At 34.8% G+C, this 25,343-nt stretch overlaps 2 protein-coding genes and 1 long non-coding RNA gene across 8 annotated transcripts; 2 read left to right on the top strand and 1 right to left on the bottom strand.

Annotated features, from left to right (window-relative positions):
- Window positions 1-179: 179 nt before the first annotated feature.
- On the bottom strand, window positions 180-6,722 carry LOC124181030. The gene is made up of 2 exons (XR_006870368.1): window positions 6,584-6,722; window positions 180-373 (listed from the first exon to the last, which is right to left on the bottom strand). It is a non-coding gene; the product is annotated as an uncharacterized LOC124181030 (long non-coding RNA).
- Window positions 6,672-19,683, top strand: LOC124181024 (cholinesterase). Of its 6 annotated transcripts, XM_046567126.1 has the most exons (13): window positions 6,672-6,932; window positions 8,741-9,030; window positions 9,220-9,349; window positions 9,826-9,979; window positions 10,436-10,613; window positions 10,941-11,347; window positions 11,463-11,653; window positions 11,796-11,982; window positions 12,428-12,533; window positions 12,654-12,849; window positions 13,046-13,161; window positions 14,041-14,069; window positions 14,355-14,523. In XM_046567126.1, exons 1-13 carry the CDS (start codon window positions 6,672-6,674, stop codon window positions 14,387-14,389), a joined length of 2,280 nt encoding a protein of 759 aa, XP_046423082.1. In that variant the 3' UTR covers window positions 14,390-14,523. The 6 variants fall into 6 exon arrangements, with proteins under 6 accessions (XP_046423082.1, XP_046423083.1, XP_046423081.1 ...); XM_046567127.1 differs by lacking the exons at window positions 14,041-14,069; window positions 14,355-14,523 and adding an exon at window positions 19,547-19,683; XM_046567125.1 differs by lacking the exons at window positions 14,041-14,069; window positions 14,355-14,523 and adding an exon at window positions 18,967-19,332.
- On the top strand, window positions 19,575-25,124 carry LOC124181025 (armadillo repeat-containing protein 3). Its single transcript, XM_046567130.1, has 11 exons — window positions 19,575-19,714; window positions 19,805-20,005; window positions 20,100-20,262; window positions 20,343-20,461; window positions 20,832-20,990; window positions 21,089-21,330; window positions 21,568-21,732; window positions 21,851-21,984; window positions 22,703-22,859; window positions 22,988-23,303; window positions 23,437-25,124. The coding sequence occupies exons 2-11, from the start codon at window positions 19,925-19,927 to the stop codon at window positions 23,713-23,715; spliced, it is 1,815 nt and encodes a 604-aa protein (XP_046423086.1). The 5' UTR covers window positions 19,575-19,714; window positions 19,805-19,924; the 3' UTR covers window positions 23,716-25,124.
- Window positions 25,125-25,343: the final 219 nt, after the last annotated feature.

Consider the following 25,343-nt stretch of genomic DNA (forward strand, 5'->3'; position numbering starts at 1 on the left):
TCCCTCGGTTCGCCCCCGTCGCACACCCTCGTCTCGTCGATGATGGCCATCCTGTAAGAATACTGTTGCAGAACTGGGGGGCGACCCAAGAGGTCAAACTTGATAAAGAGTTGGTTAAAATCTTGGTCTTAGGGAGAGGGGTATCGTTAATTCGGTGAAAAAAAAAAGACACTTCTTTATACATTTTTCTACAAGATACAGGCAATTTATTTTATATTAACTGATTACAGTATTGTAGAGTAACGTTTCAAGAATATTTTCTGAAAATGTCTGTGGAATATATTAAAAACTAAGCCGTTGGCAGCAAATCTTCGGAGACGTCTCGAGAAAAATGTTGTTTTGCGGTGACGGTTGTAACTCATCGCTGGGTCATCTGAAATCAAAAAATCAAATTGATTTTATTAAAATACGTTGCATGTATCTTGTAGAAAAAAAATTTTAAAAGTGTCTTTTTTTCCGCCGAATTAACGATACTAAATCATTGTAACAGATTTCCTTTTTTTTTTAATAATCAATTCAATATTTTTATTTGACAATCACAATCGATATCGGTGAAACGTTGTGAAATTAAATATTTCACGATGCTAAATTAATAAAAACAAGCGTTTCGGTCAATGTCACTCATGAATTTGGAAAAGATCGTCTTTTAAATAAAATGAGCAATGTATGTCAATCTAATAAATTATGACTATTTCGAAACAATTTGAAAGAAAAACATCGATAGCTAAACTTTCGTTTATAATGCCTTCCGTGTTTTTTATTTCGGTATTTCAGAATAGATCTTCGTAGCTTACGAATACGATAATTTGATAAATACTCAATCTACGATTGTCTCCTAATATAATTAATAAGAAGTATCGATTTTTATCGAACCCATCTCCTTAGAGTCGGATAACCCTTCAAGGTTTTCTCCAGGTTTTCGTAATTTTCTATTTTTACTGTGCAAGCCTAACACAGGTAGAGTAAATTCCTGTTCTAGGAGAGGGCAGCATCTGCAGCCGCCTTTTCTTTGACCCGAGAGAAATTTTGGGAGATTTCGATGCGTGGATACCTGCATAGTTCAGCAGCCGGCAGCAGCCCGTTAAGGTCTTTGTACTCCTGAAAGATGTTTTCATTCTTTTTTTCTTTCACAGTTTTTATATAATTGTGGGTCTATTCTCGTCGATCCTGGAGCACGCGCCCGTCGTGTCCGCAGCTTGACGCATCCGTGATCCTGCAGTTTCTAGGCAGACTTGCAACGCGATCACGCATAGTTAATTTCAAAGAAGTTGCAGCAGCTGCCGAAATGCATACACAATGCATGGACTGAATATTTTTGAGACGGTTTAAAATTCAGCCCACGCGTTACCCTCGCTTCAATACTATACGGAGCTTATACCGCACTATGCTGAGATTCGAAAGATGCACCACTTACTTGTTTATAATTAGCACACTATAGATTCATTGACCAAATTTAAGAAGTCCCTTGTTGCATAAGTATTTTTTTAATCTTATAGTAGTATTGTTATTATAGTATAATTATATAGAGTTTAAATCTACGTTTTGACTTTTTATACGTGTTTTTGATTGAATTAAGGTGGAATATCAGTGTGACAGGCTGAAAAATGAGGTATTTTTTGGGAATTTGTTTTGAAAAAACGGCCCGATCGAATTATTTGGGATTTTTTTGTATTTATTATTGGACCATTGAAGTATACAAGGAAATTTTTTTTTTTACTTTTAGTACATTTTATAAAGCAGAGGAGCGGTCGCAAAATGGCGTCTCAAAAAAAAAAACTTCCCGACGGTTGACTACATCAGTGCCACAGCAAGCATCTGAACTCAAAAATTCAAAAAGATTATGAAATTATAATAGTATAGATATCGCAGCATTGTAGGAAATTTGAAAATTTTGGTTGGAAAAAAAATGGCGGCCATTTAAAAAAAAAATCGAATTTTACACAAAAAATTTACAGTAAATTATGAATAAAAAAAAAAGTAAACATTTAAAAAAAAAAAATCTCTACGATGCGACGATAGCGATAAGTTTTCTGAAGAGAATCCTTTTTGAATGAAGTCGATTGGACAAAATTTGACAGAGTTATGCTGTCAACCAGTTTTTTTTTTTTAATTTTTGTTTTCCTAACTTTCGAATTAGGCAGCCCAGCCGATTCATCCTTAATGCAGCAGGATTATGAATGGGGTTCACATTCGCTTCCACGACTTACGCTGCTTCAGACAACCCCTCGACTACAGCAGCGGATGTTTGTTTGTCGGAAAAGTCACTTACCGGGCTTTTCTCTCATAAAAAATTTACGAACAGTTATTGAATTTCGTCGCAACTACCTCTTCTTTCTCTCGGCCATACTAATGCCCCGAAAAGCACTCAGGTGCAAAAACCTTGCACAAAGTAGAGATATAAAAGTTATGACTCGTTATTAACAAAAATTTTTTCTTCATATTTAAATCCATGGAAATCACTACTTCCAAAACTTCGTAAATTGTTTCCAAAACTACCCGCATAAAGAAGGAGGAAAATGAATTGTTGGAATTGCAATAAATTTTTATTACACCAACTAGGCTTTAAAAATTCAACTTAATTTTTTAAGTAACCGTCTACTATTTGAGCGGCGACTTCGTTGGCAGTAATATTCTCTTTAAAATGCTAATCGTAAGACTTGTCACGTAAAATATGTGATTTTTAGTTTGTAGTCAACTGACGCACGTTTTATCGCCAATGGGTTTTATTTTCTTGGGATCAAATTCCATACTATGAAGTCTACCGAGATATATTTGTCAGGTCAATTATGGATAAACTGAATATAGTGGAAAAGTGATCCTTAAATCTGACATAGGTTTCTCATTAAAGAATGAACCCCGTTTAGACACCACCGGATATAACACAGTCCGATTGGACACCGAGAATTGAAACGATTTCAAAAAGTCTGATCGTAAGTCAGTGATTTTGGACACAAAACGATCGGAAACCATCAACAGACCTTCCGTTTTTAGCAATCGGTCCGAAAATGGGACTTCAGCATTATCTTTTCACTCCAGAAAAATGTTGGTTTCAATCGAATGCTCTAAAATCTATTTCATTTCTTGATCTGTCAGAGTCTGTTTAGGGTTCGGTACCGAAAATCGCTGGTGTCCAATCGAACTTCTGGAGATTGGTTCAATTTTTGATGTCAAATAATGCCGGTTTTCCATCGAGTGGTATTCAAACGGGTATTTGCCGTGTTGGATGTAAGGTGCTTGGTAACGTTTCTTCAGTCAACGTTGATAATGTGCAGCAGAGCTTCGCCGTAGGCCGACAGATGACGGCATTACACGGTAACTTGATCTTATTCAGTGTATGTTCCAACGGAATGGCCATATACTGTGACAAAAGTGCCGATAAAAAATAAACTATACTGTACTCTTATTCGGTATGCATTTGCTTTCCATACCGCTAAATTTCCTTGCAACAGACAAATTTTTAATAAAGATCTTATGGCATAATATCGAAAAGTACCAATATTTCCAACACGTGAACGGGTAGTTCTGTAACTTTTGAGTTTTCGTCTATTCTGCACGATTTTCCAGAACAGCAATTCCAGATTTCAACTGAGTAGATCTTAATGAAAACTTGTTTTTTATTTATCATGTTTTTATGTTTTGAAGGGGGGTTATAACTGATTGAAGCTAACCAAATGTAATACGGTTATATTTTGAAAATATATAATTTGAAAATGGGTGAAGATGAAAATCTGAAAATTAGTGGAGGGTATGCGGAATGCACCACTGTACGATTCACTTTAATAAAATTAGGTGTTTCCGTCAATTTTCCGAATTTTTCCCAACCGATTCCCACAAAAAGAATCAAGCCCTATCATATATTGCTCAAAGTTTGAAGGGATTTCATATTACTTATGAAAAGAAAAATTACAGCGTATCAACCGAAAGAATGTACATTTTCTAATGAGGTTTCACGATAACGATCCATGCCCTTGTGACTACGCTTTGCAAAAATAATTTATTTTCGATCCTTTCTGTCATTGAGATATACTTTAATTTTGTTTTGCTAAAGTTTCTTAATGTTCGCAACACAAATGATGATTCTCCAAAAATCGAAAAAAAGTGTTGTTTGATTTTTCGAATTTGTTTATAACTTGACAAAAAAAATGTTTGAACCTGAAAATTAAACTTTATTACAGTTATAACGATAGTAACGTACGATCAAATTATGAATCAAACCCCCACTAAGGCTGTTCACCCATACTTATCCAGCTACTACGGCCTTTTTCTCTTCAGCCGTCGAGTATGATTCACATGTCATCCATTAACTCGTGGACGGCCAATAGCGAGGTCTGTTGAGGTAAAGTGACGTTGCGGGGTTTGCTTTAAATCAGTAAAAGACTGAGTCAACAACGAGATAATCCGCGGGCGAGTTCGCTTTCAGATAACGAAATCGGCTGCAGTGCGATAAAATAATGGTTGAATACCTGCGCGTGGATTCGGGCAGGTCGTATTGTAAGTAAAGAGGAAGTATCGCCGTGGGTTTAATTCTGAGGCGCATCAAACGCGGATTTGAGCGATATTCCGAGTCGAGAATCAACTTTCACGGTTTAGGGCGTCGCCCAATGCGAGTATGCCTCTGGTGTGGATGACTTCCAATTCAAAAGCTGAAGCAGCGCGGTTATAGTGAGTGAGTGACACAGTTATATCCCGAACACCTGATTGCGTGCGCGTAACATGCGCTAAGTTCACGGTGAACGAAACTTACAGCGGTGAATATACCTAGACACAAAGTGCTTGGTTCGACAAAAAGGAGAACTTTTGCGTTTTCGAGATACATATAATTATATTCCATTGGGAATTGAGCAAAGAAATACAATTCATTTTTCGCCAAGTTGTAAGAGAGTTTTTCGACATACCTATATATAATTTTTGAATATACCTAAAAAAATTTGCAAAGAAATTCACGGTAATCACTTACTTATTGCATACAAATTTTACATATTCGAAAACGTTCGAAATTTTTGTTTTTCGATCCATACGTATTCACGTGTAGAATTTTCTTATATGCTGCATTATACGTGCGGTGGAATTCCATCTTATAGGTACATAAAAGTGGTTATAATCGGTCATTTTAAGTAATTGCATTTCTTGTCTACTTAATTGTGATCGCGTGTGTGACTTGTAAGTATAACGTTTAACTGCACAAGTGCCGTCAATTGCCGTTCTTGAGAGTTTAAAGATGCGCTCTGCCCTAAAGGCTCGATAACTTTCCAACATGTACAAAGGGTCTTTTGTTGATAGATAATTCTGCAGCCTCGAATACATTTTTTACAAGTCAACTTAAAGTCTAGTAATTGATAAGATCCCCCTCCTTCAGTTTCGTTTTTATGTATATTTTCAGACTCGACGTTTTGGAAACATACATTATTGTTTTTAAATCGATATATCATAAATTACCGGTCCAAAAACTTTTTTTATGCTTCAAAAACGAAAAATCGTATGTATGAAACGATATTTGATAAGCCTTTCGATAGGATTTACGGACTCTCCTGAGAATTTGCTAAATTTTACTTTTCTTTCGAATATGTGAGACATTGAAAGAAAACTATTTACCATGTCTACTTATTGTTAGTTTGTTGACTATAGCTAATGGATCCTCAAGAGTGAATTGAATGCGAGACAGCTTCGTAAAGTTAAACCTTTATGTGACCTGTAGTTCATCAGTATCCTGTAGTATCACATATCCTCGATGTACATGGATTTACGAAAAAACAGTGGCGTTTAAAAATTTGAAGAAATGTGAAAGTCGATCTAACAATAAGTGGTTGACAAAGAAAATAGCTATAATTGTTAGTAAAGAAAGAATTCATTATTAACATGATCCGAACAACTAGATCCTATTGTTTACATGGTGTATTGCATACTTCATATACAATTTTTATTGCATCATAATATATAGAAAGATCACAACGTAATTGCACAGGAATTGCATGTAATGATCGAGTTGTAAACAAAGTATACAAATTAGTATTATAACTGTAATCCGGTTTCGTATCAATCCTATCCGTACCGATCGAGTATTCTTGTTTTTTATTTACCGTTTAATTAATAAGCAAATAAACGAAATCTGCTCAAATTTCGTCAAACTATTACTTGTTTGTCGCAGTATTCGTCAAAATTAATCGTTTGCATAACTAAATCTGAGATTTTTGGTCTCGTGTTAAAATTTTTTTATAATCCACGGGCTCACGGCGAAAGTTATTCCGCACATGAGCATTATTATACGTATAATTTTTACAGATATATATATATATACGAGAGTATACAACCCATAAACTCGATGAGGATACGATGTAACCCGCAGTGAACCGAAAATTGAATGTGTTACTAAACAATTATAAGTGACTGACACTTGTCGACCAGTGTTCAAACTTGTAACAAAACAGTTATTAAACCAAACTTGGTGATTCGTGTAACTAGTTGCGACTAAATCTAGTGTCTAATCGTAAGAATGCTCGCGAGAATCTAAACCTTTCCCTTTGACGTTCCTTCTACAAGGCGAATATAAACAGCGGCGTACGGTAGATAAAGTCAAAGTTCGTACCTGTGTTTACCTGATGCCTGCTCATCGCGACGCGTCTCACTGACCGTGGAACTTGTCCACAACCGAGTGTAACCAAGGGACTAGAAAGATGGCCGCGTGTCGAGCGCACGCCCACTTGTCCCGAGTTTGCTTATGTCTCGTGTTTATTTCCGCCTTGGTGTTTGCTCAGCAGCAAAATCAACCCAGCAACCGATACTCCGTCAGGGATTCACCGTACCTTCCACAAAACACCGGGGACTATCGGACCTACCTTTACAATGGCAGAAGGTACGGGCAGCAGCCCAACTATCTGGACCCCCTTTACAACCGAGGACCTACGCGGGCCCCCGAGAGCCGCTACAACTACGGGGTAAGGCCCAATTTCACTACCTGATCGCTCGTTTGCCGTACTTCAACGCCTTTCAATTTTTCGAAGGAACTGCACAAGCGTTACGTTTCAATTAAACACGTATTTATACTCACACTAGGATTTGTCAGCAACCGTGTCATTCACAATTTTTTCTTGTCCCCCCCCCCCAACTGATCAACGACATCTTTTCAAACTTTGTGAGACTATGGATGTTGGCTTTTTTTTGCTTGTTTGGTCATTTAAGTGAATTTTTCGAAATATTCACACACGTACGTACAACATGTGTGAATATATTACAGCTGATTCTCACTCGTTTTGAGTATGCAGTGCGTTTGTCATCAATTTTACAATATTTTCTCAATTGTCACAGAAGCACAGTAGCAAACACTATTTTTACTATTTATCAAAGTTTACACATTGTTGGCATGAAAATATCGCAGATAGTGCGATTCCAACCGCACTGTATAAAACAAATTTTTCTTAGCATATCTGTTGTGGATACTAGATTTAGAGGTACACTATCTGAAAATTTTTAGGGTCAACGATCAATAGCGTAGGTTCTGATAATAGATTGAATACGTTAGGTAAACGCTAATTATAGCATTTTTTGGTATATTGCTAACCATTTAGCAGATATTCCCTAATACCAACAAAATTCGAGTTTTATTTCTTACATGTCACGTACGACTGCAATTGTTCACATTGTTTAAGGCTTGAATTTTCAATTCAAATTCCTGTACTTGCTTATATACATCCTCCTGATAAAAATTTTTGGAAAACCAGTATGTGAACTTCTCTGAAAAACTTCGAATTTGGAAACAGATATTAGAAGCATCTCTGATTTTTTCCGTAATATTTGAAAATCTTGTTTATCAGATTATATTCTCTCAGATACCAAATTTGGGAAGAAATTCGCACAAAATTCTGTATTTAGACCCTCAGATATTCAAAACCTGCTAAATTGTTTCTGTTCGCTGTTCCAAAAATCAGGGTTCTTCAGACAAGAGCATTTTTTCCAGGAGGGATATAGATATTTAATATATAATTACTGATAACAATATAAATATGAAACTATGATAAAGAATTTGCAAAATCCATTCAACATGGTTTGTTTTTGCTAGAATTGAATAATCAATAGGAAGTGGTGAACTAAATTTTGACACTGCAAGCATCTCATAGAAAATCATTTTTTACAAATTCTGTAAATTTCTCGTATTAACTTTCACAAATATTTCCAATTCAAAATTGCAAGCCTAATAGTTTACTGTGGAGGATAATGCGGTTTATTAATTGTTTCTTTAGCGATCGATTAACTCTGAAAATGTTTGAAAAAACTGAATTACAAATAAAGTTGATTTGAAATTTGGAGAAAACAATGATTATTTTCAATTCCAAGGATTACATTTTCACTTAGTGTTGTGAATAACTTGTAAAAAATAATTCATTCAAACTTCATTCAGACTGATTGTAAAATATGTGTAACAAGAATGAAGGGAAACTGAGAGGCACTGAAAACAATGAATATAAAACACAGGAAATGAGAGTAAATGTATATTATTATATGTGGCGTGATATAAAGACAACATTTTTCTGTGCCTACCATCATGCAGCAACAAAGCTTAATACACATGAAAGTGATTTAATATGACTACCAGGTCAGGTGATTTGAATTGGATACCACAACATTGGCCTTTACTGCTTTTAAATTGCTGATTGCTTATGAATAAAAGCATCAAAGTATCCTTCAATGATAAAAGATGCGATTGGTTTGTAACGGTCATTGATGCCACCGTAATATCGTGTTTCAGGATGTCACTCCTAGATTACCATTGCCAGGTGTGCTGAGCGGTTGGCGTGCAGATCTCCAAGGACGAGAAAGACCAGATTCGAAAACTTTGGATCGAGATGTTTACGTCGTGACAAATTATGGCCAAGTTCAAGGATTTAAAGTGTATTTATATGACAACCCTGAAGCCAGGCACAGACCTTGGAGCGTACCGGTAGAAAGGATCACTGCAAATGTCAATGTTTTCTTAGGAATACCATACGCTACTCCGCCGGTTAAGGAAGGACGTTTTAAACCGCCTCGACCACACAAGTATTATATTCAATTACGTATTTCACTGTATTGTCTTTTTGAGTATAAGCCATATCTGTTTCTTTCGGCAATGCCTGTACAATGTCAATGTTTGATAACGATTCAGACTGTGTTGAAATTATTATACTAGTTGAAGGGTCTTCCATAGTATAGACACAATATGCATAATATTTTTTCATGGCTTTCAAGGGGATGGCAACTTCTACAAGCCGTAGATTGGGGACCAGCATGTCCTCAACCTTACAGGTACACCGGTGTTTTGAAGGGTGTTAACGATGTTGATGAAGATTGTCTTTATCTGAATATTTTTTCACCCAATGTAAGTATAGAGGCAGTTGGAGATATTTAGGTGATCACCAATTATATTTATTTGCTTTGCAAATAATTGACAGATAATATTATAACGATATCAGTTGATTAACATAGTTTCAGATAAATAAAGACATAATAATTCTTTTCGCTATGCATGTGACAATGTTATTCGTGGAATTCTCCAGATTTAGCAATGCTAAGTTGGTTTATGCCATTATCAAAGTTGCATTTTACAGGACTATGTACTGATTTGATTTTTCCAAATTTTTTGTTCCAAATCTCTTCATTCCTATAAAGCGGTGACGTAATTTTGTCACTGACTTCTTTGCAAAGGAACAGTGATTAGTGCACCTTGATCACGTAGTTGAGGAAATTTTATGGCGCTTAATATTAGTTACTTGTCTTTACTTTCAACCATTAGTTAACTGATTCATATATATCTGATGCCAATTGATTTACTGATGATGTAACATATTGTTACAGATTGAGTCTGGATTGGCGAAACCATATGCTGTAATGTTCTACATTCATGGCGGAGAGTTTACGCACGGAGCAAGCAATTTATTCCCAGCTCATATGTTGGCAGCATTTTACGAAGTTGTTGTAGTATCATTGAATTATCGTCTTGGAGCACTTGGTAATTTTAATTCTATTCAATCTTTTAAAATCACGAAATACCAGTATGAATGGCTTGATGATGGAAACATCTCTCATCACATATGTTAAACGCTTCGTTTTATTGTTAATGTTTCTTAAGTTATTTTTTCTGCTATGCCTCATTGAAAATACTGGATTCTCTGGCTGGAGACACTCCAAATTTTCAGGTCGCAAGAGAATTTTTATTAATAGCCGTTCTTATTTAAATAATTATTAGACAAATTTCAGAAGGAATAGGTGAATCTGGTGTGGTATTTTATCTGAAAAACAAGAAATACATTATACACACATTACACACCTATTCACCTGTCAAATCGTACAACGTTATATCTCCTCCTTCAATGCGATATTGTAAATTAATGAATTACACATACTCCAATAGCTTGCCTGGGGCTAAAAAAATGTATAAAACACTTGAACGCTTTCTTTGTTGTAGGCTTCTTAAGCACGGGAGATGAGAATAGTCCTGGAAATTATGGCATATTGGATCAAGCTATGGCTTTGCGATGGGTATACGATAACATAGTGTATTTCAATGGAGATCCTCAAAGCATAACGATTTTTGGTCCAGGCGCCGGAGCTGCCAGTGCTGGTCTTTTGATGGTGGCTCCAAGGTCTGTTCAGTAAAAAAACTAATCCTTTTTTTAACAGGGTATATATGAGTAGACTGCTATAAAAATAGGTTAATTTTGGAAGTTTATACATTGATAACCAATCATTCAATTCAATTGGGGTTTGTTTTATTCAAAATTATGTAGGTGGAGCTTCATTATTATATTCAAAAAACATTATAATCAACTGATAGAAAGCATTGTTATTTACAATAACATCAATTATCTCCCCCAGTGTGTATATGACAATAAGCATTCACATCCAATACGAAAAAACTGGAATTTTCTTGTATATAAATATAAATGAGAATGATTGAATTTTTCAAATAGAACACGGGACCTTGTGGCTAAAGTAATAGCACAGTCTGGTTCAGCATTGGCTGAATGGGCGATCATACCTGATAAATATCGGGTGCAGAACACTTCGAGAGTTTACGGTGAAATGCTGGGTTGTAGTATTGAAACAAGTTGGAAACTCGTCCAGTGTTTGAGAGATAGTCGTAGTGCGAATGACTTGGGCAATTCTGAGTTCCAACCAGATGTTGGAATATTTCCTTGGGGCCCAGTACTAGATCAGAACTTCACTGTACCAAAAGACACTTGGTACGAAGACTGGGGAGCTTCTGATTGGCATTTGTTCAATGAAATGCCTGAAGAATCTGTAAAAGCTCGCAAATTTCGCAAAGGTCTTTCTTACATGACAGGCGTTACAACACAAGAAGCATCCTTCATTATATGTAAGTTTTAAAAGGAATATTTAGTCTATAGAAAAAGCCTTCAATTTCGTTCAATTACTCAAATATTGTAATTATATGGTGCACAAGATTAAAAATTCTTAATTTTTCATTTTAGATGACAATGACACATTGGCGAGAAATCAGTACACAATAAACGCACAAATTTTTGATCAAAAACTCAAAGAACTAGTTCTGCGGTACAACTATACACTAAATCCATTGGGTGTCTACGAAGCTATAAAATACATGTACACTTACTGGCCTGATCCCGACAATGTAATGTACATTCGAGATCAGTATATAAACGTAAGTGAAACTATAAATTGTTTAGTAGTATTTGATATTAGCTGCCTAGAATTTCAAAAAAGGATAACAGCATAACATGGACAAGATTCGATTATTGTTTAACAAATCGTACAATGCATTGACTCTGATGGGTTTTACACAGCTGCTGTCAGACTTTCACTATGTGGCACCTGCGGACAAAATTGCCAAACTATTGGTAGAACAAAATGTTCCTGTTTACATATATGTTTTGAATACCACTATTGAAGCCTTGAGATATCCGTGGTGGAGACGTGTTCCCCATGACATAGAACATTTGTGGTTAACTGGTGCACCATTCATGGATGTGGGTATGTATTTTTTATGTTACACGGTATTCCCCCCGGTGGAAATGTTCAAAATTCCAATAAAAACTCTAAAACAATGTGTAATTTTCTGAAGTTGTCACCCATAATGTGTAAACTTACCAATAGTCAGAGAAGTTCGTCTGAAATAACGACTCAGAGATGTGAAAAATTTGGCACCAAGATTATTAAAATTTTTGTTAGAGTAGGACTTGGATAATTTTATATACTTGTATCTATCAGCTTGTCTTTCCTGAGAACATTTCGAAACAGTATCAAATTATTAAGTCTTGCCTGTATATTACATCATCTCTGTTGAATTCAAGTAACATGTACTCCGTTTACTCTGTTGATTCCTTGAGAGATTATTGCATTCGGAGTTAGCTATAAATGATAAAAAGTGATAAAAGCGGAGATAATTTATAACTTACAAAGATAACATTTCTTCCAGAGTTTTTTCCCACTAAACTGAAGTTAGATAGAAAGTTGTGGACGGACAGTGATCGAAATATGAGTCACTTTTTCATGAAAGCTTATTCCAATTTTGCTAGATATGGGTATGTAATCAAATAAGTGAAATTATATGTGTATAAAATCATTAGGTTTTGCAAAGCAGCATTTATTCAATGATAACAAAACGCTGTTGTTTAGTAAATAACCGAAACTTATCATTTCAGAAACCCGACACCATCACAAATACATGGCCTGCATTTTGATATGGCTAAACAAGGACAGCTTCGGTATCTCAACATCAATACGACTTTCAACAGTTCAATTTTAATAAATTATCGACAGACTGAAAGTGCCTTCTGGTCCATGTATCTTCCGACAGTCATTGGACGACTGGTTCCCACGTATCCTCCAGTCACAGAGGTATCTGTATAACTCATTATATATCATTAATTTGAATGTAAAGAGTTCACCAACTTTCGTCCAGCTTTTTCGGGGTCGAAATTTTTGGTTGCAATCAAAAATTTTTGCCCTAAAAAACTAGCCAAAGGCTGTTTGATCAGCCCATAGACTTGGCCATTGGCGATGAAGCTTTAACAGAAATTTCTTGGTCTTTTAGTATTGGTGGGAACCGAAGCAACCTCTTCAAATTGCATTTTGGTCAATGTCTACGGCGTGCTTGCTGCTGGTTGTATTATCTGTGGTCTGTTGTATGCTGTGGCGAAATGCCAAAAGGTAAGGAAAGGTAAACAGAACCAAATCCATGAACTACTTATGAACAATTCCTGTCATGGGGATCGGTAGTGCATGTGAGTAATGGTTCTGGAATTTTAGTACTCTATAACTTGCTTATAATCGCATAAGTGTGTTGTATATTTTCCCCTTATTGACCGAATCATTCGGATTTGCCTACAATTCCATAAATTCTGATACGAGTCATACTTAGATGCAACCTTGAGATTTTGTATCTGTGAAAATTATGCATCACTGGAATCTGCCACTACACGTACTGAGATAAATTTCATTCCATATTGATCCAAATATTGTTGAAATTACAAATAACTATTTAGTTTGTTTATAGATGTCGATACTTCATTTTCTTATTCTAGCAACATTTAATCTGTTCGTTTAGTTTACTAAACTTTTTCAATTCAACAACAATTCACACGCAATTTATTGTTGCACCAACATCGAATTATCACTATAGTTATAAGAAAATATATTGCGAGTGAACATAAACGAAAAGAATAGTAACACATTTTAGATTTTCCAGTTATAGATATAATACTCATTTTTCGTTTATACGTAGAACAATATTTCTCGGTCGTAGTAAAAAATTAAAATGAGTAAGAATTGCATTGTAACCACAATTAGAGATTTCCCTCGGTCTTCGTGATCAATTCCCCATTATTCCCAGTTATTTTTTTAATGTGACTTAGGATTTCAATTATCATTGAACATCAATCTCCTGGTTGCTACTCCGAAATAAACGAACGACGTACTTTGAATTAATCGCAATACACCCCGTTCCCATTTGCCACATTATTTATGCACATAAATCGAATACAACACGTACTGTACTAACATTTATTATCTACCTATCTACATGCTTAGCAAAGTGAAGGCGGCTAGAATATGCGCAGGTACGTTTCTCACTGCTTGGTGGTTTTATCAGCACAACGCTAAAATATTTAGCGATCCATCTGTAAATAGCATCACTTTTGTTCATACATCTGCTAATCTTCTTTCCAACACTGGGGTATTCGTTTTTTCACTATCCCTAAAAAGAAACCTTGGCAGATCACTTTGAAACAGATGCTGGTTTTAAATATTTGAGATAGTAAATTTCGCTTTGTACAAAAATAAAGAATAAACCGGAAGGCTTGGAACAGAGTTTCATAACATTTGCCGATATTTTTTATGCTTAGACAATCTGATCACTACTACAGCGGAGACATCTTGATGATGCGAGAAGATAATCATTCGCAGGGAATAGAGAACTTGACCCAAAGTTCCAAGGAAAATGTTTATGAGTACAAAGATGCTCCAACAATGAAGTCGCGTGTACCGCGCCAAAACGAAAGCAAGCTTCAAGAGCGTTTAGCTCAGAACCGTAAATTCAGTTCAACACCATCGTTAAGGACTAATTCTAACAGTTCTTTGAAAGATATGCGATCTGATACTTTTGTCACAAGTTCACCTAATGGGCAACCAAAAATAAACAAAGCTAGAAGTCAGAATTCTTTACCGAAAAGCAAAAGTAAGACTCAATTAGTTCAAGGTGTTCCACAAACAGCCGTTTAACTTAATTAACTGTTATTGATCGTTACTCTCTGCAGAGAATACAATGTTTGCGAAAAAAAATGGAGTATCATCAATTTACAACTATTGTAAAACTGTTGGTAACGTATTTTCAACATAGCCTTAAATATATTTACATTCCGCCCTGATGTCGGATGCAATTAATCGACAGATCGGCTTTCCAATTAATTGCTCAATCGAAATTTAATCGAGCAGCCCTAATCTGTCATAAAAATTGTACATGTTTCATGCGAATTTTTGTGCAATCATTTCGCCAAGTTTTACTCCACCGATATTCCAATCGCGTAAATTTGTAAATAAAATTATTTTGCAATTTTTTATAAGCGAGTTACCTTACGAATCACGTATTTTACTCATGCTGACAGAACTTTCGAATTTATTTGTATCCTTTTTCTAACAGCGTATTGGCTAGATTATTTCAGCCAGTTATCAAATACATTGTGCCTCACATTCCATTTGTGAAAGTAAATTGCCACTAACGATGTTATCGTTATTACCGTTCTAACATATTCTACGTGTGTTAGAGATGACAAACAATTGAATAGAAAACATTAAAAGTAAGCTAAATTTTAATAATGATACAAGCAAAACTCTTAATATATATTTATATACATATATATATATAGAGATATATACATATACATGTATAAAATTTTACGTGCATATAGTGTCTGATTTTAATAGGTATAAGTTGATAATTTTTATGTCATGCGATTGCAAGTAATTTTTAGCTATACGTTACACACATACGTGAAGTGATAAGTTACTTAGCACGAATTGTCCGTCCAATTACGAATGTATAGAAGTTCGAAAAATAATTTAAGTAGTGTAGAGTACATATACATATATACCTTATATATTTATATGCTTTGTGCTATATTCAATCATACATATATGTATACATTATACATCTATATAGTGCAAAACATATTGATTTTTGCGAGTCACGTTTCTTTCTATTGAAGTAAATTTTTCAAGTACAAAGTTTCATTTAAGTAAGAATTTTACCAATGGTTGCGTGAATCAAGACGCTCTTGAATTATTACAATGACGTAAACTGCAATTTTTCTACATTGTGATCACATTATAATGCATCTCTAGAATAACGTCAACGTCGTGTGCCTTTAGATATATGTTCATACATGTACGGCTAATATCGTATCACAAGAATCATTGTGAATCATATCAATGTAATGCCACGCAGCTAAAAGGACGCTGCTACTTTTATACTCATAAGTATCGTTTATAATTCACGTTCATCACTTATTATAAATATAATTATTTTCACTCTTCATGAATGTTTGAATAAGAAGAAGTAAGCACAAGGATCAAATAGCGAAAATTTCTATGGTAAATTTTTTATATCTTCATAGTGTCGCGCACCTACTAAGAACTAACATTTGCTGTAATTAAACAATAAACACAATTCTCTGAGGTATTCAACATATTTAACAAATCCATTTAATCAACGGATTCTTTCAGGCCATATCTGCTGTTGAATATGAACTGAATCACTTGATTTTTTTTATACAAACGTCGGTCTATGTTTTACGAGAATTTACATTTTGACAGGATATCATCCATTATTACTAAGTTACATATATTTTAACTGTCACACATGTATATTTATATCTGTGAATAATAATTTGAGATTTTCTACCGTGTTAATTGTGTTAGTGTATATCTGATTTCTGGATTTCATTAGGGCTAGAATACAAAGATAGAAATAAATGTACAGACAAAGCGACGTAATTTCCACCAGCTACCCGGTATAACATTAAACGTATCACATCGCAAATTTTCATCCGTGTACAATTCTACCCGAGTGATGTGAGAAACATTATGTGATTATAGAAAATACTCACTCATCGACATGTACGCATTTACGTATAGAAATTATACTATTGTATAGTGCTTGATATTTATCTTCTTCACTTCTTTAACTTGAATTTACAAATGAAAATTATTACTGCACATATACTAGAAAATTAGGGTCGGTGCTGCTTCGCCTTTACGTTGGTATACCATGAGCTGCATTTAATATGTTGATCATAAAAGTCAAAATTCCAAGAAACCTGGAAATGTTATGTTATAAAATATTATGAAAATTTCAAAGAATCTCAACTATGATGAGGTAACTTATTCATAAAATTCTCCAATATTACAATTTATGCTACATGGCCACTTTGATTCGAATGTCCCAATAAATAGTAAAGCACAGCAGGCATTAGTTGATAATGACATCATTTGTTTCGTAGATGTAAAAGAAACATGTTTCACCGATTCAAGACATCTTTAATGTGTCAAGCAGGAGAAAAATTTTAACAGTAATGCGTGGTCATATTCATCTGCCTGTGAATATGCTGGCCTACGTAATTTACTTAATAATTATCGTAGCAATATCATACAGCAAATTCTGAATCAGTAGCTAACGCTTACGTGATGCAGCATTGTGGAGTATCTCAATAGCATTTTACTGCACTGTAAAAGATGAGGTGCACGTTGTACCTTATTCAGCACAATGGTGAAGCAGCATCCTGAGGTAGGATTTTCTAGTGAACCTAGGTATAAGTATATTTCCGTAATTTTAATGGCCAAGGTTTCTACCCTACCTGGAAACCTCGAAAACCTTGAATACTCAGGGATTTTTGTTTTAGTTGATTAAATTATGGAAAAACCTTGAAATTTTGTCGAGTTTCTGGACAAACTGAATCTTGAAACCCAAACTTTTATATTGTTCCAAATGTTACAGTCTTAGCAAAATACTTATCATAACTGCAGTGCATGCGTCATTCAGTATCGAATGAAAAATTTAAGTATTTAACAAAGCACAAAGACTTTCAAATAAATATGACAGAATTTATAAGAATTGTTTGAAATTTTCCGTTGATCATTTCGATTCTGCAAATAGGAAAAAGTCTCGGGAAATTTATAAATTTTTATCTCGTAAACCCGGAAAAGTTAGAGAATTTTGCAATATGAAGTTAGTGGCAGCCTTGAATTTAATGCAATCAAATTGAACTTAAATTTTGACGCAGAATTACTTATTCACAGAAATGCAAGTCCAATGGCAAAGAGCGGGACAATCGATCAATACTGCCTAAAACTAGGTTCGATTCTTGCAGTATCGAGGTCCAAGATCCAAGAACAGCAATACTGTTGCTGAAATGCCAAGAAAACTCCGTTCTAATCAATGCTATAGCGGCCCTATCTAAATTTGGCTCCAAAAGTTCTGACAATCTTGAAATACTGTTCGATCTTGATGTCGTGGATTTAGTAATTCCCTTAACAGAACACGAAGACATATTCATACGAAGGTCTAACATTTTTTACAAGGACCGTGACGATTCATAACATTTCTTTCATTAATCTTCTTTATTAAAGTCTACGGTGATCTGATAATCTGTTTACATACATTTAGTCATTGTTTTCTCGTTCAAACTTCTTCGATAAGTCTTTACGCTTTAAGGATGAATGGATCTCAGAGTTTGAATCAAAATTTAAGAAAAGACAAGAAATCGCTTCAAATATCTCCAGTAGCGTTATTTGTACCAATGATGGTGAACGCGAATGAAACAACATCCCTGCTATACCTAATAGAAATGAATATAATCAGTAACATTCTAATAACACACGATAACAACAATTTGAGAAACTATCTTATAACTGGACCGCCCAAAACGATAAAACTCTGCAGTTTTTTCCGATTCGATTCTAATATTTTTTTACTCTTTTTTCTCGCTGACCAAATATCCCTCCAAATTGTCTGAAAAACTTCCATTATGATTATAACATGGAATTGTATCTGTCTGACTAAACTTATATAAATATATTTTTATCCTTTGCGTGGATAATTTTTTGTAAAAAAAAAATTATAGATGATCTTCGGAGATTTTTATGTTCGACAAAATAAGCCCACAAACATTATAATTGAATGAGAGAATCATTTCTGTTTAGTATAAGTTGGGATTTTGATTTACTCAAGTTCACCATCATCGGTACAAATTAAATTACTGGAGCTTTTTTGAACATTTTCTTTTCCTTTCCTGATTTTCGATTCAGACGGTAAGCGGTCCGTTCATCCTTATATTTTTATTTTCCATTTATTCACCATTACATTATATTCATTCCACTCATTTTTCAAGCAATAAGCTCTAGTCAAATAACTCTCTATTCATAACGCCAATCGTTATTTTAATTCGGATTCATTTTATTCAGGTTCGCCACGAAATTGTTGGCGGAAATGGCCGCACTACCTAATGTACGCAACTCCTTGCTGAGTTCAGACTGTTACGTGCCTTATTTCACAAGCGTTTTACAGAATGATACGGACATTTTCATTCACGAGTTCATGACATTAATGTTTGCCGAATTATCAAAAGATATGTACGGTGTGGCTCAGATATTGAAACAGTTCGATAACTTCGACCTCTTGTTTGAGAAACTTCGGTCACCTGATCCCGACGTTAAAAAAAATTCAATTGAAATAATTTACAATTTGTTGAAAGATCCGCTGGGTGCACAAGAAATTATTAACACGAAGGTTTGAGACTTTTCAATCACACACTAATTGAAAAGGAAGAAGAAAAAAAAAGAATTTTAATACTTACCGTTAATTTTCGAAATTTTGATGGAATCAGTCAGTTTTTAAACTTGTAATTTGAGTATCACATCATCATCGAATCGCACAGTTATGTTTAATTGAATACAATTATAATCGTTGCTGTAACTATAACTCGCGGCGTAATAAATTTTGAGTAACTAGTTGATAGCTACAACCATATTTTAACCATTCCAGGATTTCAGTTTTCCACTGATCTACGAGCTGCTCAAACAACCATACCCAGTGATACAGTTATTGGCACTTGACGTGATTAATTTGTTAGTTGCCAGAAACAAGGATGAAAATATACAAGAACTATTCCGTATATGTCGAGGTCCTCAGGCCTTACTAGACATACTCGATGTAAAAAAGCAAAGAAACCGTAGAACGGACTGAAAATTACGTGATATTGTGGTTCGGTAACAGTTTACAGACATTTATTATACATTACAGAATGACGAATACGATGATTTACACGAAAAAGCATTAGAGATTCTCTTATCAGCATCTGACAATGAAAAGTCGGTAGAGTTGATTTGCAGCACAGGTGGTGTTCAAAGACTTTTAAAATACATGGAAAGCAGTGACAAAAAATTGACAGTGTGTCTTCTTAATGTCATCGTTCGCTTAGCAAATTCGGCAAGCAGCAGAAAGGTAGTGATGACAAGTCCAATATAACACAAGTAGTCATCAAGTCATTCCAGTAGTTTGGCACTCTCTTATTTCGTAATTGACTCGATACTTTTAGGAACTGTACAAACATGGAATTGTTCCGCTTTTGCTAAACTTCGTACACGAGTCTTCAAATCCTGACGTTGTTGGCGCGAGTTTTTACGGTCTTGCCAAAATGGTACAGTACAGCCCAGCAACAGACGAAATCACATCATCCAATCCCATCCACAAGATACTTGGTAAAACTGTAAAGTAGTTACCTAACAACAATTGGACGTGGTTATAAATAACGCGGTATAAATATTGCAATGGTTTTAAGGCTTTATCAAAAATGAAAGTGTAAAGCAGCACGTAAGACACGCGGCTATGTATTGCTTGGCGGAATTGTTGGCATGCGACGCACAGAATTGTTCAAATTTGTTAGACATCAAAGGGCAGGTAAAGACATATGAGTTTATGTATCTTTTTCCTAAACAAACTTGCAAATACGATTATACGCGAGTCTGCAAAGTTGATGTATACCAAGAGAAAACGGTGAAACTATACTGATTGAACAATAGTTAAACAATAGTTAAACAATAGAGGTCGATTACTTTACACATACGCAGTCGGTCACTCAGCCTGATAAGTTCAACCAGAGATGGTTTAACCGTTTTTTTTTCGGTATAGGTAGCTAGTTATACATCGTGAGATTTCTTGATTACCAATATGGCACAAGCACATTCTTATTCAGCACAATGCTAGTAAGAAGTCATACATATCCATGTAATGCAAATTAAGCTGCAAAGTTATTTTTTTATGTCTTCAGACATATTTGATATGGATGATAAAACAACCCATCGGTAATGTTCCGTTAGAGACTCGTCTTACAACATTGCGGTGTCTTACGTCGATAGGAGGCTACCCTGAATTCAGAGAGCAATTTGTCGATGTAAACTTGATAGACGCTCTGTGCACCGCATTCGAAGTAAGCGGTTGACAAAAGTAAAATTTAATATAATTTTTAGTAGGTAGACGTGCGACTGTAATATAATTTAAACAAAATCTTACGATGTTTTATTGCAGTTCAAAAATAGTTTTGATCTTGCTGAAGCTAAGGTGGCTCACTGCCGTGCATTGTCCATATTTTGCATTGAAAAAACTGCAAGAGATATATTTTTGTGTCTGGAGGGACCGAGAAAGTTGTATAATTTATTACTCGAATCTGAATCTGTTCCGGTTAGAGATGCTGCAGCTCAATTGGTTTCACAATTATCTGGCGATCAGGATGTCGCACCGTTACTTATTCTTGCTGGGTGTTTAGAATAGTAAGTTCAAAACAACATATATCCAATAGATAGTTAACAAAAACGTTCAACGATACGAACTCGCCGTATGAAAATGTAATAGAACTTGTAGATCTATTCGCATTCATATCTCGATTCATTATATACTATAATGACAATTAATGATACCGAATGAAGTAGAAAATTTATCTAGAAGTAGAATGAAACGAATTATCGTATACTGCACTTTGTGATCCGAATGAAACTCCATTTTTCTAGCATGATTGGACATAGATCAACTTCAAGAATTGTCCCGTCGTGGGAATCGTGTATCAAAGCACTGTTTAATTCCTATTTACCAGCAAAGTTCGCTTTTACCGGACGTTTGTCATTGCATGACATTACAAAAGACGGTTTTTACGTTATCCGCAAAAATGTTCATCCGTAAGTTTGTTGATACGACTTCACTTTATATTTAGCTGCTTCCCATATATATAACGTAGGATAATTCCGATCATAATTTGTAGAATTAAATGTGACGATATTTTTAATATATTTATAGGTTCCCGATTATTGAACAGTTGTTTACGCGTAGCTTAGACCTTGCGCAAACAATATACATGTGCGTTCCAGCACAGCGACGTCGATTGTCGAATCAAAACTCTGAAGTGGAAGATGATCAGATTATATCAAACGGTAGCTGAGATTTTAAATTCATACCTGCATTCATTTCATTCGTAATTATACAATGCGTGGGTCTCTCATTCGTAGCTACTTTGAACTGATTGGCAAAAATATATTGTAATATTTCATTAATGCCTTAACCTTCCGGCTAACTTGTTTTCGGTTCGAAACAAAATGCGAGTACGATTGGATACGAATTTCGTGACAATGACTGGAGATGCAGCCGACATGAGAGAACGGGAGTCATTGTCACATAATTTGTATAGAATCGAACTCTGGTTTGTTTCGAAACCGAAAACAAGTCAGCCGGAACGTTAAGTCATTAATGAATATTATCGTGTATTAAGTATTTAAATAATTTTTATAATCGTAATCAATACAGATCTCTTTAAAAATGGGAAAATTAAAAATAATTGAATTATAAACAAAAGTTTGAATATCGATGATGCATTTCAAATCGCTTTAAAATTGTTGACAATCTATCGTTCTAGTATCTTTATTTATTGATCGTAGTTAATGTCGGTGCAATTTTGTGATATTAAATATTCAATGATGCCAAAGCGGTGAAAAAGAGTTTTTAAGGAGTTTGTAGGAAATGGTCTTCTGAATAAAGTGAGCCATCATAGAGTGAAATGAAACCAACGAACTAGATTTCTAATCATTTTGAAGCGATTTAAAATAAAGCATCTATTTTCTGTATAATTCTAGTATTTTCTCTTCTTGATATTAGATACAGCGACTCGAAAAAATATTTATTCCGTACACAGGACGGATCTTACTAATGCTATAACGGGAGTTAAATCTGAGATACTAAAGACAGATTCGTTTTTATGGAATGCGGTCGAGTTATTCAAATGTAAACTTATTGCCAAGGAATCGAGAATTGCGTGAGTATTAATAGGCACTATTATTACCGATCATATCCGTGCTGATTTAATTTTGGCCAAGTTACAAGAAAATGCAAAGAATTTCCAATACCTGAAAAAGCGTGAGATTTCACCCATTTTGTATCCAGGAATGAGCAGGAAAAACCGGGACTCGTAAACATTTCTTTTATCAAGTCCCGAGCGAAAATGTTGGGCGAATTTGTGGCGCAGAAAATGTCGGGACCTGATCCAACGACAAAATGTATCGATCACCAGCTTGACATACATCTCAGCGAAATTAAACGTGACATTGGAACAAACGTAATTCCATTAGGACAGCTGCGAGTCGGATCGTACTTGGAACGAGCATTGTTGTTCAAAGTTATAGCAGATAGAGTTTGTTTGCCAGCTGCGTTAGTCCGCGGAGACTATGGAAAAGCATGGATTGAAATTGCTCTTCCAGAGGTAGAACTTTTTTAGAGTATTATTCCATCATTTCTCTTGACGAAATCGGACCTGAAAATGTTTGAACGTTGCTTATATGTACGTAAAGCACGAATTAGACACTGCTTGAATATTATGATTTCATGGCTATTAGATGGAAACGCAAAGCAGCGAAGCGAGTCCTGTCGATGATGGTACGATCGACACTATCGCCGAGAAAGAAGCTGTAGCAAAATCAAGACCATCCGATAGGTCAACTGGTCATGCTCCATATTTTCAGGGTTCAACGAAAGAATTAGTCTCAGCCAACCAGAATTTGCTATCCATTTTTCCAACGAAACTGCTAAGGCCAAGTTACATTGTTGATTTGATGCGAGTGCCCGGAGAACTAATACCATTGGGCACCAAACAGGCTGACGATTATTGTAAATAATAGATATGATACAGAACTTTGAATTGTACGATAAGCTTTACCTGACTACAGAATTTATTGGGAGCTTCTAATCATCGCAAGGACATTATTTTTTAAGGCAGAATTTATATTTGTATACATGTTATTTGTAATAAACGTATTTTATCTTGTCGATGACGGAAATACAGTTTCTGATTCGAAACATTTCGTGTTTTTATCATGTGGCATTTGGAACAAAGACGATGATTTGGTGTTACGAGTATAAAATGAAAAGTAGTTTCTGTGTGCACCATGTTTTTATTAATCTTTCGCAAAGGAATTTAGCTCAATCCTTGCAATAATGATCTGCATATACAGCTGTAAACTTAACATCTACATAATATTTTGTTATATGTCACAATTCAATTCCTATATGTGAACTGTATGTATATAATATGTATACTTATTAATCATTCTACATACATACATCGAGAGGGGTTAATACTTTTACATGGTATTTGTTACAAGTTTACAACATTCGTCCGAAGAAACCTACCTGTTTAAGTTTCTGCGAAGACAATTATTATCGTTACATCGTCCAAGAAATTATAAACACATTCCAATATGAGATAACGACTGACTTTGCGTTATAAGCACTTCGAACGTGAACGAAAGCTCAAGTGGCTCAACACAGTTTCAATATGGTAACATACTATTTATATTACACATTACGTACTAAAACTTTTGTACTGCGAGACCTTAATAATGAAACGTAAGATAAATCACCTCATTTAACTATCTGATTTTTGGCTTTACAGATACAATACTTGAAAAACAATTAGTTAAAATAAATAAAAGTATTAATTGACGTAGTATGAATTTTCTCAAAAGTCTACTTTTGACGAATAAAGCACGTATATATGGACCCAAGATCTGATTGTTAGCTTATCAATTTTTTCGTAGCTTTTTTAAATAAGAATGACAAATTTACTCGTGTTTATACATTATAAAAAAAAAAAACAAATATTCGTTACATTATACGTAATTGGCAGTTTGCGTAAAAACAGAGGATCGGCACAATTCGAAATTAAACTCCAATGTTCGTAGATCGTACAAATAATATATGTGATATATCTAATGAAGTGGATTTGCACCATTTGCGCAAATAAATTATGTCGAGTTATTTTGCGCACCGAAGTATATTGTACTCTACAGATTTGAAAGAAGAATCGTATAAATTATATACTTTGGTACAGCTTGTTCGTTACAGTGCACCGACAATGAAAAATGCTTTTTTTCTATGTGTTCAGAAACATGAAGTATCTGCCTGTGTGTGATACGACGAAACTATCTCAATATGTTGCTTCAAGGCAAATTGATCTGCTCGTGTGTAATTCTGAAACTAAATTAGTTTTCTTACGCAGCATTCATTGCTCGAGTTTCATTGTAAAGAAATCGATTATAGCTGACAGTGAGTGAAAAGCACTTTTTTTTTTTAAACTGTAACTCTGCTAATCGTATTTTGTTGTGACGCTGTATAAAATACTGACAGGTGAAAATAAAAAATGGCGAGATTCTGGCTAGGTCGAAATTACCTGGTACGGGACGTATACGTAAAGCATTTATGTTACACGGTGAAAAAAATAGCGTATAAAGTACGTTATAAAAAT

The sequence above is a fragment of the Neodiprion fabricii genome, chromosome 4 (genome assembly GCF_021155785.1).
Source record: "Neodiprion fabricii isolate iyNeoFabr1 chromosome 4, iyNeoFabr1.1, whole genome shotgun sequence".
NCBI classification, from domain to species: Eukaryota; Metazoa; Arthropoda; class Insecta; order Hymenoptera; family Diprionidae; genus Neodiprion; species Neodiprion fabricii.